The following is a 17,225-nucleotide window of genomic DNA, read 5'->3' as shown; positions in this document are numbered from 1 at the left end:
GTGAAATTTCTACCGTTATTGGATGCTGTGTGAAGGTTGTGGCATGGCATGGCATGGCAATGTCATGATGTCCTGAGCAGTTTTGATGTCAAGTACAGCTTAAAGGCTCTTTGTTTTGGGAGTTATCACCTGAGAACAAGATTTATTGATTGCCGTTAGAGTCATGCACCTTATTGCTGTCTTTCAGATACTTACTCATTTAATAAGATGATTGATTCTTCAGTCATGTTACAGTACAGCTGAACATCCAGAGTTGCACAAGCTGATAAATGGAGAATTCTTCATAGGTCACAGAAATGAGCTTAATTATTGAGCCGTTTGTTATGGGATGGAGTCTTCAGAAAACTGACAGAGGAAGTCAAGAGCTCATGAGTTATTTGGTTGTGCACAAATGAAGAACTGTATCTAATGCTTTGTTTCTTCTTTTTGTGTGTTTTAAAGTATGGGAGGCTCTGGCAGCTCAAGTGTTTCCGATTCCTGCAGTGATCACTTCACCATTGAAAATTGTAAGGAGACAGAGATGCTGAACTACCTCATTGAGTGTTTTGACAGAGTTGGAATAGAGGAGCGAAAAGCACCAAAGGTATATTTCAGATGAGTGAAGTTGTATTAGTGCTGTCACAGACACTCCTCTCATTGTTCAGTGGGGACAGCTGGTGGAAATTGGTAGTTCTTGATGGCTTTGTTGTAGAAATAGTTATAGAATTTATAAGGTCTCTTTGACTCTTAATTCATCTTATTTGCATCACGTGTGTATCTTACATCTCTAAAATATGCAATGTGTTAGAAACTGTCCTTCTTTTCATCTACTGCATTTTATCTATGTTTACTCCATGTAAAACACACTTGAGTGAAACCAGCTCCCTATCAGCTTTCTATACTCTGATTAAGCTTTTGCTTATGGGGGAAAAAGCAAACAAACACCAGTTTTTATCTAAAACGTGAAAGGTTTTTAGCTGGAGTAGTGCTAATCTTAGTTTGCGTATTACATTAGTACTGCGTGAATAAAGAAATTTATCATGGTTCCTGTCTGTTCTGTCTCTGAATACTTCTAGTTTGTATTAAAATCCAGTTATTTTTATCAGATGTGTAGCCAGCCAACAGTTAGCCAGTTACTGAGCAACATCCGATCACAGTGCATTTCACATGCTGCTTTGGTGCTACAGGGATCCTTAACACAACCAAGGTAAATACAGCTGATGCTAATTGTGAAAGTTACTGTTCTGTTGGTTTGTTGTTTTTTTTTTTTCTTCTGAGGATCACATAAGAAAACTAGTATCAGTTGTTGGAGCAGGATACATTTATGTGCCAGAGGAATAATTGATTACTTTACCATTGGAGACTGTTCCTACTGATAACGTTGGTGGAGAGCAGTTTACATGTTTTCTAATTGTGTTTGGGTAAAATCATCCAGGTTGATTTGAACAATTTAAATGGGGGATCTGAATTAACCAAGCTGGCTTTTGCCTTACCTCATACCTAAACTGTTTTACTTGCAGATTGTTGGTGCCCTACTCCTGTGGAAGTCACTAACCAGTAGAGCTGCATCTGAGAAACAGTCTTATCAAAATGTGTAGCAAAAACTGCTAAAGTGGCATAGCACTTGTTTACTCTAGAGAGTTTACCACAACAGATTTGGTAATGTAAATCTGGATGTAGACATTCTACACTAAATCATGACTCTGAGATTTCAAGTCCAGTGGTTTCAGCAGCAGTTGTTTAACTAGCAGCCTGTTTAGTTGGAACAGCCAAGAAGTTTTGAAAATATCATATGTGACTTTTACTGAAATCTGCATTTTTTTTTTTATTTCCAAACAATACTTCTGTCATCTTTTAAGGTGCACCAATTATCCATTGTGCTTTGAGATTAGTTTTGTCTTTACATGAACCAATGTTTATATTAGATTAAGTTTTATGTATGTAATAAGGAAAAAAAGATAACTTTTCAAAAATCCTAGGGGGCAATTAAAAGTAATGACTCTATTAATTCAGAAGAGACTAATGTTATGTTCTTTTTTTAATCTGGAAAAACATATGTCAAAAAATGTTCCTTCATTAGTTGAGTTTAACAAAGGGTTTTTTCATTAGAGAGGAGTAGAAGGGTGAACCAATTACTGCACAGAAGTGGCTGTTTTCTTCCAGCCTCGTTAAACTAAAGTGTGATGTTGGCAGCAGCATCTGTTTCAGAATAATCTTTCCACCAGTAACTTGAGAAGACAAGGTTAGTTACTTCTGAAAGGAGTAGGTGTGTCTACATGTTGACAGTCTGCTTTCTGGCACATCCTTAGATGTGCCTACTCTGACATTTTTGCAAATACTTCTACAAATACTCCAGCAAATAATCACTAGTTTTGGATTTTTTTTCTTTATACAATTAAAGGTCATTGCAGCAGCAGTCTTTGCTGGTACCATATATGCTGTGTAGGAATCTCCCATTTGGCTTCATCCAAGAATTGGTGAGAACAACTTATCAGGATGAAGAGGTGTTCAAACAGGTAAGGCATAGGTTAAAAAAGAAATAATTATATCCTATGATTCTACTACTTAAAATATCCAAGAGAGTGGATTTCAGGAGGTTTAATCTGCATCTCAGAGTTCTATACCTATTACTTCAGGGGCTAGCAACTTGTTAAGCAACTGGAGTTTGGTTTTGTTTGTCTTTAACTCATTTAGCATGTTGTCAAATAGACTGACTTTAATTATTTGTTGGTTCTAATTATTAAAAGTACATTTGTTAAAGAGCAGTGCAGTTCATGACAACTTATGTCATGAGCTACTCAATATGCAGACATATGGATTACATTACAGGATTGATCTTGAGTTTTCATCCATCTGTGCTTCTGTACAAAACAGTCCTAAAAGCGGATGTGTAAGTCAGCAATCTTCTGTGATTGTACTTAGAAAGATTTATTGGGTTTTTTATGTTGCAGTCCTTACCCTTCTTTGTCACTTTAAGAGTTTGACTCTAAGGTGCTAAGAACATTTTACAAATTGTAGTCCATAAAGTCTTCATATTTTACAGAGGAGATGACTGAGGAAATTTAGATAGTTTATTCTGTGTGTCAGTAGTTCACTGAGATGATAAATTTGAACTGGTGAATCTAGTAATTAAGACACAAAACTCGCAAGGTTCTAGCCCATATAATGTTAAAGCAGATCAGTAAGATTGTGACTGTCTCTAATAGCATTCCTGTAGTATTATGTGACTTAGCTGGAAAGGGGACTTCAGAATGGGATTTGATCCTTCCAATTTTGAAAAAAATGAAATTAGCTAAGTTTTATGTGTAGTGCAACTACCTTTTATTATCCATTTATTTGTCTGGACACATTTTAGTAGAGGTTCATGCAGTTGAAAGTATGTTTAAGATTGTCAAAAAGTGGTTATGAAAAGTGTTAAAGGTCACCTAACCTGGAGAAGAGAACCATTCCTCTAGTTGAAGCAGCCAGCTACCTCTTTTAGTCCTTTTTCTGTAATATGATTTGATAAGACTTTTTGTCTCTTCATAGAAGCAACACAACATACTTGAAATTTAAAATTCAGTGGGACCTCTTGTTATTGTTGCAAAATTACTGTCAGAGTTTATTTTGTGAGGGTGTCTGGTTGTCAGAGCTGTGTGATTGGGCCTTACTAATTGGGTGTAATTACTTTTGATGAGTTCCTGTCATGTCACTTCCTCTTTCATAATCTTTCGTTATCTTTACTCTTGACACAGATCAAGTTTAGCAGCACAAACCCAACGTACTTATACGAGGTGCAAAATTAAAGCTATGTTGTTATCCTAAGTGTCTAGGCAAATAAATTAGTACCCATTGGGGAAACCAAGTTGCTGGAGTCCTCTACAGAACTTGTGCTTGTTTGTGTATATAATGTAGATGCTTATACATGTGCATACAGTATCTACAGTGAACCTGTATGAAATGTGTTTATGCTTCCCCACGTAGTTTACACAGGCAGAGAACTTGATGGAACAACACCTGATTTTTGTCAGTGTCCTGATGTTACTATTTGTGAACTTCAGCTTGTATCTGTTGGCTTTGGGTCCAAATCTAGATGTACATGTCTCTGGGGTTTTTGGGTTTGTAAAGTTTGGAAACAAGTTAGAATGTGATCAGGAACAATACACACAAGTGCTTGGAAATAAGTTTTTATGGATAAGTTGTTATGCTCAGGCATCATGTCAATACATCACACTGTATCAAGCAAGTTGGTTTTGAGCTTTGAATAACCTCTTAAGTATTCAGGCTTAACTGATAAAAATGTAAAAAAAAAAAAAAAATAATCTTAGTTTTTCTTTGGTGTAACTTGCAGTATTTGAAGAATAATCAGGCATTTCCTGCAGTATACAGCAATAGTACAATTCGATTGCTTCCTATTCTTGAGTAAAGTAATTTACTTCTGTTTTTACAGATCTTTATTCCCATCTTACAAGGCCTGGCTGTAGCTTCCAAAGAGTGCTCCCTTGATAGTGACAATTTTAAGTACCCCCTTATGGTAAGAACTGTTCAGTTTTTAGAAGCAGTTTCTTTGTGATTACTGAATTTACACAGATTCTACACAAGTTAATGTACTTCCAACATTTGTGGGATTTCTTTGGTTAGTGGATTGCTTTTAAACTCTTGTGAAAGCTTAATGTGGTATGAGATGTGTGAAAGGCCATTACAAATCTAGTAGAGTCTGAGGCCAATAATATTTTAAACTTAATATACAGCATTAGTATAGTGGGCTATACAAATGTTTGTATGTATTGCTTTATATAAGATTAATCAAATGTATAGATTTCATCGTGCGTACTGATTCTAATACTGTGAATGGCTATAAAATCCTGCTAAGCTTCCTCTCAATTTAAGTCTGTGAAATAGGGCCCAATATCCATACCAACATTTGTCGGACTCAATTTTATATGTGGGAAACTAACATCGATTGCATTAAACCCAGAATTACTTGAACTTGTGACTGTTTGCTGTAGGGAAAGGTCATAATGTTCCCTGGCTGTTAAGTTGGGGGGTTTATTTTTAGGGTTTTTTAAGTGCATACTTTACTCTTAGATCTGATTCCCTCCTACTGCTTTTATTGACAAAACAAAAAAGTCTTTTGAAAAGCATGCTTGGCCACAAAAGGGCAAGCTAAATTCTTGGGTAAACTGAGCATTGTCAGCTAACACCTTCAGACTTTAGGGTCTTTCAGTGTATGATGCCAAAAAGGACTGTTACATCTCAGGTTGAATTTGTACTTTAGGAAATTAGCTGGACTAGGGTGCTGCAAATCAAATTGACTAAGCAACTCTGGTACTTTTGTAAAAATAACAATTTTTGCTTGTTTTGTGTTCTGCTCTTCTGTTATTTCCCCCGAAATTAAACTGCAAACTGCTGTAAATTTGGCTGTTGGCTACAAGTAAGGGCTACTTTAAAATTATATTCCGCTTGCATCATCTGTAGTTGGCACAGTGTGCAACAAAAGGATGGAATCGTAGTTACTGGCTATAGTGTCAGTGAAGAATGAGAACATACAATGCAGGAGAAGCAGGATATGTAAAAGCCTACAGTATTTTTGTGTTTTCAGAATCATCTTTTATAACTGCTTTCTTTTTTCTGTGCTGCAGTTGAAAGTGAGTTAGAGATCTTGGATAGATTTCTTTGTTTCGGGCTTCTCTGTTCATCTGACTTTTTTCCACTCTGATTCAAAAGACAAAGGCCTTGGTGTATGTGTAGAACAATTGCTCTATTTATTATTGTTACTGACTTTTTTTGTGGCAGTTCAGGAGTCCAGCAAAGGCATTGCTATGTTCTGAACAAACAAACAATTTGCACAGCTAATTTTTTAAATAAGTGCCGTAATTTATTATCCTGTGAGATGTGTTACCTTTTTTGAGACAATTTGGAACAGATGTAAAATCTAAAATGGGAGCAGGGTGTTCTCTAGCTCTTTTTGGACTTCTTCACCAGTGTAGAAGATGGAAGTGTTTCCACTGATCAAAGGAAAAAAAGTTTGATTCTTTCAGCAGTTTACTATGCTAAGCTTATTATTTGCAGACAGGTTTACTTAGGAATTACACACAAAGGTAACTTTTGGGATTTCTCCACAGGCACTATGTGAACTTTGTGAAATCAAGTTTGGGAAAACACACCCTATGTGCAGCTTGGTAAGTGTATCCAGTCTGATTTTTCTTCAAATTAGAAAACCACATAACTTTGTTGGTACTGTATGATCCATTATAATGTTCTTCAGAACTCTAAAAGGGGCTGTGTAGTATCTCATGCTGAACAGTAGTTTGGACTAACCTCGTAAAGGGAGTCCTTTTCGCTGAGAATTTAATAAAGCTAGGAGAAACAAGACTTGCTTAGATTGCTGAAATAGTGAGGAGATGTTTTGATTTAGCTATCAGCATGACTGAATATTGAAGAATCAAGAGCATGTGACAAATGCTGAAAGGTGACAGTGCAGATAAAGCAGTATGGCTGACGTTGCAGTTTTTGATTAATTTACTATTTCTCCTGTTTTTCTAGGTTGTCTCTTTGCCCTTGTGGTTGCCTAAATCTTTAAGCACAGGTGCAGGAAGAGAGCTGCAAAGACTTTCCTATCTTGGAGCCTTCTTTAGTCTGTCTGTCTTTGCTGAAGACGATGTAAGTGTTACAGAAGGATGTTGATAGTAACATGGTGGGGGTTGTTTTGGTTGGGTTTTTTCCCCCTTTCCCAAATAAGTTTGATACATTTGCCAGTATTTATTCTTTCAGAACAAAGTAGTTGAAAAGTACTTCTCAGGGCCTGCCATTACTCTTGAAAACACCCGGGTTGTTAGCCAGTCTTTGCAACATTACCTGGAATTAGCTCGGGTAAGTGTTCTTATGTTTTAAAAAAACCCACAAAATATGGTGGGTTTTTCAGTTTTGACATAGATGAAAAATATAATCCAGAAAAAAATGTAGTTTCTATGTTAAACAACAAATCTGTTCAGATATGGCTGAAAGGAATTAAGAAAACCAATAAATTTGAGTGCTACAAATATTTCTCTAAGGCTTTAAGCCAATTCAGAAACTGTCAGAACAGTTAGCCATGGATTATAGCTCATGTCAAAGAATGAGTAAAAAAACCCCTCATGTTGTATTAGTAGTGTGTGTATTGCACTAGTCTTCTATAGACATCTTCTCTGTAACTAATGTCATAATTGATATATGCATATAAAGTTGACGGTAAGACCATAACAGAAGTTGTAGTTTTGTGGAATTTGTAGAACATAAAAGTATGGAGCAATAGAAAGCAGGAATATGATGTTGAGAAGTACGTGCAACCTGACAGAATGTTTACTTGAAATTCCAGCAAGAGCTGTTCAAGATTCTACATAGTATTTTACTGAATGGTGAAACTCGAGAAGCAGCTCTCAATTACATGGCAGCTATTGTCAATGCCAACATGAAAAAGGCACAAATGCAGGTAAATAAATGCTCTTCCTGTGACTCGTGGACCTAGTCAATGCACAAATGGCACTAAATGGCTCATGCAATGGTGGCTCCTGAATAGAGGACAAAAGCATTTTGAATGCTTACTACAACAGGCAAGAAGCCCTGTCATCAGTCTTTACCTCTTCCAATACATTGCCCATTTTTGAAGTTCTTCTGTTTTACCTATTTGACCAGTTTGTTAATTCTTCTCTTAGGACTGACATGTCATTTCATTAACAGAGATTCTATATTAGATGGTTAAAGCTTTGTACTTCCCCCTGACCCCAACTATGGGGGCTTCATTCCAGTTGGCTGTGTTTAAAAAAAACCCCAACTTATTTCCCAGCTGGGAAGTTGCTAGGCTTTGTTCGTATGGTTTCTGTAAAAGGAATAATGCTAGATATGAACTGGCATGGTTCCAGTGAAACAACAGGGATGTTATTTTACCATTGTTTAATTAATGCATTGCACTGATGTGCTGTGATAAAATCTGTGCATGGAGCCCGAACAACTGAAGTTTGCATCGTTGTTGTTTTCAAGTCCCGTTTTCAAAAGCAGCCATTTTGAACCATTACTAGGAATATTTCGGTGAAATTCCCATGAAGAAGTAATAAAACTTTATACTTAAAAAAAAGTTTATGAATTGAAGTTCAGCAACTATTTGAAACTCTTATGTTGCTGTCTAGATCTGTGGCAAACCATTTTTGAAAGAGGTCCTTTTAATTTCTTAGGTCATTTCTACTTTTTGTATGTCTGCTTAATGTCCTTGAGAATGACTACTTGAACCATAAAGATAATTTTTAAGTTAGTAAGTGACTTTACTGTTATCACAGAAGTCGTCTTACAGATCCACATTCCTCATAATTTCTTCTTTTTCTTGAACTTGCATAATTCATTTATGTTGAATACTGCTAAAGCAGCAGAAAATACCCCTGTACTTCTAAACTTATGTCTTCAACTATTTACTTTTTTACTCCACAGACTGATGATCGTTTGGTATCTACGGATGGCTTTATGCTCAACTTCTTATGGGTACTACAGCAACTAAGTACGAAGATAAAGCTGGAAACAGTTGATCCCATGTACATATTTCATCCCAGGTGTCGTATTGACCTCCCCACAGATGAGACAAGGGTGAAAGCAACAATGGAGGATGTTACAGCCTGGATTGCTGAACTTTGTGAGTACTCTTACTGAGATGAGTTAATAATTTCCTGTGTCTTCTGTTTTTTGATACTGGGGGAGGTACATGGAGGTACTTGATTCCAAAAATTCCCCTATTCATAAATACTTTATTTTGATGCTGTCTCTTACTTGTTTTAGAGAAAGTTGAGTTCAAGGTCTCACCCCTAGATAAGACAGTTTGTTTGTTAATTTTTTTAACCTATACTGCTTTTTTGTTTGTTTGTTTTCTAGACAGGGATCCGTCTCCATTTTCTGAGCCAAAATTCCCAACAGAATGTTTCTTCCTAACCCTGCATGCCCATCATCTCTCAATCCTGCCAAGCTGCCGTCGGTACATACGTAGACTGAGGGCCATCAGGGAACTCAACAGGTTAGAAGTTGTTAATTATCTAGTGCATGTGAGATTCTTGGCATCCTAGTAATGTCTTCTCACCATGATGGCAAGTCCTATAAACTTAATGGTGATTAAAATGACAATTTGGCTAAAACTGTTGAGTATGGGTTATTTTAACTATTTGTTAATCTGCTGCTTCTGGCCCTTAGGGATTTTTTGTTTATGTTGAGGGCTGTGGCTTGAACCAGGAATTCAGATAATAGTGGGATGGAAGATATTGATTACATAAGGCATCTCAAATTGGTGAGAAGACCGTTCTGTTTAGAAGATAATTGATTTCTCTTCAGAGCATTTTAGGATTCATGACATAACACTGTTTATTATAACTTAACCTGGGTGTGGGTGATGGTGTGTGGACATCAGTACCTCAGGCTCTTTGACACAGCTGTAGGAGTGCATATAAAATTACATGTCTGATAAGTCAGAAAGAAGACCTTGTTAGTTGGGCCTGAACTGTTCTGCATGTCCCAGGCAATATTTATCTTTTCCTCTTGGCTTCTGAAGTGGGATAACTTGTCCAACTCTGGATGCAGGGGGGGAAAGCCTTCAGCAGTAAACTCTTAATATTGTTGATGTACGTGAAATTCAACGTGGTTTCCCATTTCAGAAATCATAAGGAAAAGTTATGATGTTAGCATGAAGATACTGCTGTTCATTTTTTTTGGCATAAATTCAAAAAGACTTTTATTGTTGCTAAATCTCAAAGAATACCCTGTTAAAATTAGAACAGATTTTTGTATCATCAGTTTTTTCCATTGTTTATAATTGCACTCATTGCATTTTGGTGAATGTTCCTTGGCAGTAATACCATGAGTTCATGACAGGATTTTTGGACTGTGTTCATAGTGATTTCGTTGTTAGTTTTTAAAGCACATGCAGGCCAGGAACCTGGGAAGCTGTGGAGGGTGGACCAGGAAGAGTCAGTGTATTTTAAAGGAAAAAGTATTTTCATATAAACAGCCTGTGGATTACTTGTAAATAAGCCATACGTTTGGCTTGGAAAAGGAATTGCTGCTTTTTCCTTATATAGAATTGTTGCGAAGGAGTTGCTTATGCAGCAATCTCCATCTAATGGTGCAGAGTGAAGAGCTCTTGGCTTTTACTGACATCAATAGGAGCTTAGTGTTCAGCATTTTCCATGAATTGCTTAGTTGCTTGCAACACTGGGCAACATAATTAGATGTTGGTAATAAAGAAATTACACTGGATATTATTCTGATATAAGCAGAGATTGATGTGGAAAAGAATCTGTGTTTGGAGGAGGGATGAAAAGGGTCCGTATTCATGTAGTTCAGTATGTTGAGTTTTGTTCTCATCAGCTGCCCTTCCTGAAAAGGATTAAAGTATGGGAGTGTATAGGATTTTTTAAATGTAAATGGTGTTTGTAGTGTACCTCTAAGTTTTCTCTTCTGTGGGGCAGGGTGAGAAGATGGGTAAGGGAGGAGAGGTAATATCAGCCGCCTTGATTTACTGGTCCTTATGGCTGACAGGGACACTGGAGACTATTCATGTGTTATGCTCTGCAAACCTGAATTTATGGGGATTGGAGCATGAGAAGTGTAGAACAAAACTGCAAGCAATGATTTATAATAGTGGAAAGCAGGAAGATACAGAGGATGCAGACTTTTACCTTTCTTGGGAAAGGGAAGGTGTTTCTATCAGGTCTGTTGTCAGCCACCTTTTTCTTCCTTAGTTGATTTTTGTTTTTCATTTTCCTTTTTGATTTTAGAAGATTAAATGATCTCTAAATATCTTCTTGTTAACTGGACCAGCCCTTCTTTGTGTTAGAGTTAATTTTAATGACATCCTTTTAACCCTCCTTTAGAGTGACTGTGGATTTCAGTGTGAAAAAAAAAAAAAAGCAAATATATTTTTTTGTTAATACAGTGGATAAGGTTAGTTTATCAGGCAGGATAGATGATCCTTTCTGTTTCATCCCTTTTTTGCACTGTTGTGATTTGTCTGACAGGCATGTATGCTGGAACTAGTGTACATAGTGCCTTTGAATGCACGCTGTGCAGATGTTCAGTCTGCATTGAAAAAGCAATTTCTTTTTCTTATGATGAGTAACTTCTGTGAAAATGATTAGCTTTTTTGCTACTTCTCAATATTTCCTCATTATTTAGCAGATAAGTAAGTTAAATGCCTTGTAGATGGCAGTACGTATCCCCCCTGTCATGATAACCAACTATTGCCTATGGTTTTCAGAACTGTTGAAGATTTGAAAAACAATGAAAGTCAGTGGAAGGATTCTCCTCTGGCTACCAGGCATCGAGAAATGCTGAAACGTTGCAAGACACAGCTTAAGGTTTGTAAGTGATTTAGTCCTCAACTAAACGCCTTTTTCAGCCTGGCTTTTTTATGTAGGTTTACTTTGTGCCCTAATGTTTAAATGCTTCTTAGAAATGGTGTTTCCGAATCTATGAACCATGCGAGTACTGCACTAGATGGTGGTCATGATACACCATAACATTAATGGTGAATTTAAAATTTAGAGTAACACCAGGAGTAACTTAGGCTGTATTTCTTGAAATGAAGAAAGTATAATTTTTATTGGAGATCGAGCAAGCAAAAGGATTGTAATTTGTTCAAGGGTAGTTGTGTGTGCACAATCCATGCCCAAGATGGAGATGGAACTCTCGAGACCCTAATGTCATGTGGAATTCTTGCAAAGATCAGTATGCTGGGGTCTTTTCTTTTGAAGGTGTGTCTTGCTTATGTCTTTGTACTGTCAATTGTCACAGATTTTCTGAGCTGTATTACCAAAATAACTTTAACTGCACGTTTTCCCACTTTGATACCTCTGTTTCTTTCGTTGTTTACATATAGCTTGTAAAAGGCTCCTCTGTCTGTCCCTACAGCTCTGAATTATGTGTATGTTTTTCTTGACATTTTGGGGCTTAAGTGCCCTGTTTTCTTCAAATAAGGGCACATTTTAAGAGGAGACCACTGTATAATTGTCATAAGTCACAGCTATATTGATGAGCTTAGATAGGCTTGACCTTGCTTTAATGTTGTCTTGCCCTGGATTAGTTTTTGTATGCCTATTCTGCAGAAACTGGTGAGGTGCAAGGCTTGTGCAGATGCTGGTTTGCTGGATGAAAACTTTCTCAGGAGATGTCTGAATTTCTACGGCATGGTGATTCAGCTGATGCTTCGCATTCTTGACCCTGCCTATCCCAAGTGAGTGTCAGGAATATCTGTGTAACTTGTGTCCACAATATTTCAGATCATGTTAGATTGTTTATGGAATTTAGCAGTTCCAGAATTAATTTTTTGCTTTCAGTGTTTGCTTTTTGACGTGATTGTTACTTTATTGATGTCAGTACATACATTCTTGCATGGAATATATGCCTTAAACTATAAAGGTTCATTTGGGGGTGGGGAGCAACCCTTGGGTATGTTTAGTATGCTTGAAGTACTGACATGGATTTTTAAAAAGTCAGTTTTGGCACTCTTGTAAAGTGTTCCCATAGGAGAATTCCATAGGACAGCTCATGACGCTTTCTGCATAACCCTGCTACTTTACTGTCCTGTTTGTCTCTCTTATTCTGCAGCATAAAATTGCCTTTAACTCCTGAAGTTCCGAAAGTATTTGCAGCATTGCCAGAGTTTTACGTGGAAGATGTTGCTGAATTTTTATTTTTTATTGTACAGTAAGTAAAGTTATATCTAAACGAAATTTGTACTATCATTTACCCTGTAACAGGTGGCGCACAAATAAATCTTAAGGGGCAAAAGTAGTTTCCTAGCTGTTCCATAGTTAATGTTCTGTTTTTAACAACCACCATAGGATCATGGCAGCAGGCACTGCTGCAGATACAATGCCTACATGGGTTAGAAGGGACTCTGGAACTCAAATTTTTCTTGGAAGGAAGTGGAAGGTTTTTTGTTTCCCTCCTCCCAATATTATTTTTATGGTTTGGAGTGAGACCTTTTGATCTTATGTTAAATCTTATGTTAAATCACCACTAGAATATGGTTTTTAAGAAGTCATAGCTTAAGTGAAAAATTCCCCCCATTATGTATTTGCTGGGATGCAATATATCTGTGTAGTTTTAGCAGTTTAGATGGGCATAAATACTACTGAGGTGTAATCCTGGAGCCTGAAGTTGGTCACTTCTGAAAATGTGCATTCAAGTTCAGGCTTCTTTGTGTTGTATGATGAGATGTTTGTGTTTGCCTTTGTGAGGTGCTGTTGTAGTGGTTTTTCGTAGCAAATTTGCTATTATTCAACTTCCAGAGAACAGCAGGCAAGACCTTTTGGAAGAGTAAGAATCTAGTTTCTGTAGAGAAAGTTGGGAAGCTATGATAAATTAACTAAGCTTTTGTGGTTGCTAATGAGTGATCTGAACTCACTGATATAGATAAGTCTTCTGTAGACAACACAGGATTGGGGTTTTTCATTTTATTTTCCTTACCTCCCCCTTTTCAGATATGCTCCTCAGGTGCTTTATGAGCCCTGTACTCAGGACATAGTGATGTTCCTTGTTGTGATGCTGTGCAACCAGAACTACATCCGAAATCCTTATTTAGTAGCCAAGCTGGTGGAAGTGATGTTCATGACAAATCCAGCTGTTCAGCCCCGGACACAAAAGTTCTTTGAAATGATTGAGAATCATCCTCTCTCCACTAAATTGTTGGTCCCCTCCTTGATGAAGTTTTACACAGGTAAGTGCTTCATCTGTTGTTTGCTGAGCGTACTGTAAGTGTACTATGAAGCAAAAGGCTGTGTTATTGTAACCTTTAAAAAAAAAAAACCCAAAACCGAACTCAAACCCAAAACCAAACCCCCCCAAAAACCAGGTAGATCTTGGGTCTTTTAAAGGTGAGGTTTTATTGCTCTGGAATCAGGGGAAATAGCATTAGATGGCACCTTGAGAATTATAGTTGTTCCACAAACTGCTGTGCACTGACAGCTCTAGCACTGTACCTTGATGTGATGATTGTGGTGTTTAGATTCCAGACTGGAAGTTCTTTGTTGGCTTTGTAAAGCAGTATTGGAATTTTAAAACTTCTGACTGTAGTCTTGCTGGTCCTGTAGATTTGGATGCATCAGAAGGGTTTTGCACCCATAGAAACAACTATTTTTGCAGTGTTCCCAGAGTTTTCTTATTAGTGAAATTCTAGATTGTGGGATGAAGAGCAGAGTGGAGTTGAAAAGAACAGAGTTTTGTTTTCTGAGGGTTTTTCTCAGAAATGAGGTTGGTTCAGGATTAGAAAATGGACAGGGATTCTTTTAATGGGGATTAAGATGGAGACTTCTGAAGAGGAATTGCATATCATCTCTTAAAGCTTGGTGCTTGGAGCTCATCACTTTGGAGACTGTATGAGAGAGATGTAGTGTGTTGCAGGTAAATCCTGGGTGGAAAGAGTTTTGATTTCAATTCTGGGATCTGTTTTCCTGCTCAGATGTTGAACATACTGGAGCCACTAGCGAATTTTATGACAAGTTTACAATCCGCTACCACATCAGCACCATTTTCAAAAGCCTGTGGCAGAATATAGCTCACCACGGTACATTTATGGAAGAGTTCAAGTGAGTAACAACTTGTGTATAAAGCTGCTTACTGTCATGCAAGGTGCTCAGGCAATGACCTGAGGAGGCCCTTACCATTGGGAATGGGTGATGCTGCTTTCCACTGTATTTTAAATGGCCACCCCTTCCAGTAGAACTGGAGTGTTTCTAAGCTGAGCTCTGGACACCACCATCAACTTGGCTTGGGGAATGGGATCATTATTCGAAATATACAGTGCAGAAGGAGTGTTGCTGGGGTTGCAGTCTGGTCTGCACACCCATCTACTCTGCCGTGATAACTGTGTTTCAATGTTTTCAGCTCTGGGAAGCAGTTTGTTCGCTACATCAACATGCTGATAAATGACACAACTTTCTTGCTGGATGAGAGTCTGGAGTCCCTAAAACGTATCCATGAAGTGCAAGAGGAGATGAAGAATAAAGAACAATGGGACCAGCTGCCCAGGGTGAACAGAGCTGTTTTTCAAAGTGCCCTTTACTTATTTTTAATTTTTTAATACAAGACCATTAAAAAAACCCTTTTTAATAAGGGGCAGCACCAAAGAGCTGCTCATGAGAAGCAGTTCTCAATGCTTTTTCTTGCTGCCAGTATGGTCGTGGTCACTCTGGATGACTTTCTGCAAAAAACATCAATCTGCGTAGTTATTTTGTGGGTGGCAAAGAGTGTGGTGTGAAGTGGAAATAGTATAAAGCTTTAAGTTACTGTGCACTTAAGTCTAAGTGGAGAAACTGAGACTCTAACCTTCTTGAAGGAGGTTTTGGAAGATGCCTGCCAGTTGAATTGACTTCAAGGAATAGAAGCTTTTATTTTGTTAATGCATTGATCCTGGGTAGATTCAATGCAGACAATTAAGAGTCCTATACCTCAGACTTTAGCCTGATTAAAAAATAATTGTGTGTTGACCCACCAATGTCAGGTATTTCTATTTTAAGTTTATCGATTTTAAAAAAAAGAAAAGAGTTTGGAAAGAAAAGCCATAAAAATCTTGTTTGTTAAACTTATTCTGGTTTGCTCTTCTGAAGCTGTTTTTCCTGTTTGTGCCTACTAGCAAGGTAAAGCCATTACTGTAGTGACAAAATGAGCTGGTACATCATCTACAGATTGTTCCAGTGTGAAGTGTTTGTTATTTACGATGGTGCATAAATTAGAACCTCACTTGACTCTCAGATCCCAGGCTGGTTTTGAACTATTGGCATTTGGATGAAAAGGAAGCATAACCCAGTTCTGCAGCTGTGAGGAGCAGTTACTGGATGTAATCAGGCTCAATAACTGCGGAGTCTTGTGATACCATTTGCATGCATTTTTTAGTGTTGCAGAATTCTGGTAAATTGGTGCACACTTTAGTATGGGGTAGTAAAAGCGAGTTGTACCTTAAAAAGAATGTATTGCATCTGGATTTGAATTGCCATCTGTTCTTTTGTCTGTCTAGATCATGTTAGCATTATGGCTGTTAAGATTTTGATGGGTGACAATGTAGGAAATTCTGTAGGCTTGTAACCACTGAATGTTTATTTTCTAGGATCAGCAACAGGCTCGGCAGTCGCAGCTGGCTCAGGATGAGCGTGTGTCTCGTTCATATCTTGCCCTGGCAACAGAAACTGTTGATATGTTCCATATCCTTACCAAGCAAGTTCAAAAGCCTTTTCTCAGACCTGTAAGTCCAGCTCAGATTTAACTTGGTTTCTAGCTTCCCTATTACCTCTTCTGTTGAATATTAACCTGGAAATGTTGGGTAGCCCTTTGTTTCTGTTCTCCTCCCCTTTCCCCAGCTCACTGAAATCTAATTGCTGTTGAAGTTCATTACCTGAGCCACTGAGATGGCATGATCCTTCCAGACAGAAGCTTTTTGCATTCTATTTTTTTAATGGAAAGCATGCATAAAGAAAAGACTTCCTGCAAGCCTACGAAATTATCATTTGATTAGTTTTTAATTCTTAATCTTGCTGTATGCAAATCTAGTGATAATTTTCTTTATCACTGTCTTCACACTATGATCTTGTGTTTTACTTTGGTCTTGTAGGAACTTGGACCGCGATTGGCTGCTATGTTGAATTTTAACTTACAACAACTGTGTGGCCCCAAGTGCCGTGACCTGAAAGTTGAAAACCCGGAGAAGTATGGGTTTGAACCAAAGAAGCTGTTGGACCAACTGACTGATATTTATCTACAACTAGATTGTGCTCGCTTTGCTAAAGCAATTGCTGATGATCAGGTGAGCTCCAAAAAGATGAGGGGGAAGGGCAAAAGCACTGTGGACAAACAGGGCTTTGCAGAATACTCTAGAAGAGTTTCATCTCACTTGTCTGCTGCCACCCAGTTTCCATCATACTTGCTTGCAGTTTGCTTGCTTTCAGCAAATCATTCTTCATGTTCTGACTGGTCCTTGTTGGTGCGAGTATGTTTTCAAAGGGTTTAGCAAACCTATAGACACAGACAAACACATATAGCACTTCACACAGGAAGTTTCCTGAGCATTAATTGCTTGTTAGCTACAGCCTCCTTGTAAATTAGCAGAAGTATTATACTTTGTTCCAATTTTGCAAGTGGGAAAACTGAAGAATACAGAGGGTTTCGCCTCCTCCCTTCCTCATGAAGAACACATGAAACAGGCAGAGCTGGGACTAAGCACCTCATTTAACACTCCAAAGCTCATGCTTTAGACTAACAGCTTC

At 37.8% G+C, this 17,225-nt stretch overlaps 1 protein-coding gene across 1 annotated transcript in view; it reads left to right on the top strand.

Moving 5' to 3' along the window:
* UBE4B (ubiquitination factor E4B) overlaps positions 1–17,225 on the top strand; it is a 41,972-nt gene that overhangs the window by 21,924 nt on the left and 2,823 nt on the right. The window contains exons 9-26 of the mRNA XM_026862939.1: positions 442–583; positions 1,086–1,186; positions 2,381–2,495; positions 4,409–4,492; positions 6,084–6,140; positions 6,505–6,621; positions 6,733–6,831; positions 7,316–7,429; positions 8,419–8,617; positions 8,854–8,992; positions 11,225–11,324; positions 12,072–12,199; positions 12,574–12,672; positions 13,452–13,687; positions 14,429–14,555; positions 14,854–14,998; positions 16,073–16,207; positions 16,574–16,765. Of these exons, the coding sequence (XP_026718740.1) occupies positions 442–583; positions 1,086–1,186; positions 2,381–2,495; positions 4,409–4,492; positions 6,084–6,140; positions 6,505–6,621; positions 6,733–6,831; positions 7,316–7,429; positions 8,419–8,617; positions 8,854–8,992; positions 11,225–11,324; positions 12,072–12,199; positions 12,574–12,672; positions 13,452–13,687; positions 14,429–14,555; positions 14,854–14,998; positions 16,073–16,207; positions 16,574–16,765 (2,329 nt within the window). The remainder of the gene's footprint in view (positions 1–441; positions 584–1,085; positions 1,187–2,380; positions 2,496–4,408; positions 4,493–6,083; positions 6,141–6,504; positions 6,622–6,732; positions 6,832–7,315; positions 7,430–8,418; positions 8,618–8,853; positions 8,993–11,224; positions 11,325–12,071; positions 12,200–12,573; positions 12,673–13,451; positions 13,688–14,428; positions 14,556–14,853; positions 14,999–16,072; positions 16,208–16,573; positions 16,766–17,225) is intronic.

The sequence above is a fragment of the Athene cunicularia genome, assembly GCF_003259725.1.
Source record: "Athene cunicularia isolate RWA chromosome 21 unlocalized genomic scaffold, athCun1 chr21_part1, whole genome shotgun sequence".
Lineage (NCBI taxonomy): Eukaryota > Metazoa > Chordata > Aves > Strigiformes > Strigidae > Athene > Athene cunicularia.
This window is presented reverse-complemented; position numbering and strand designations above follow the sequence as displayed.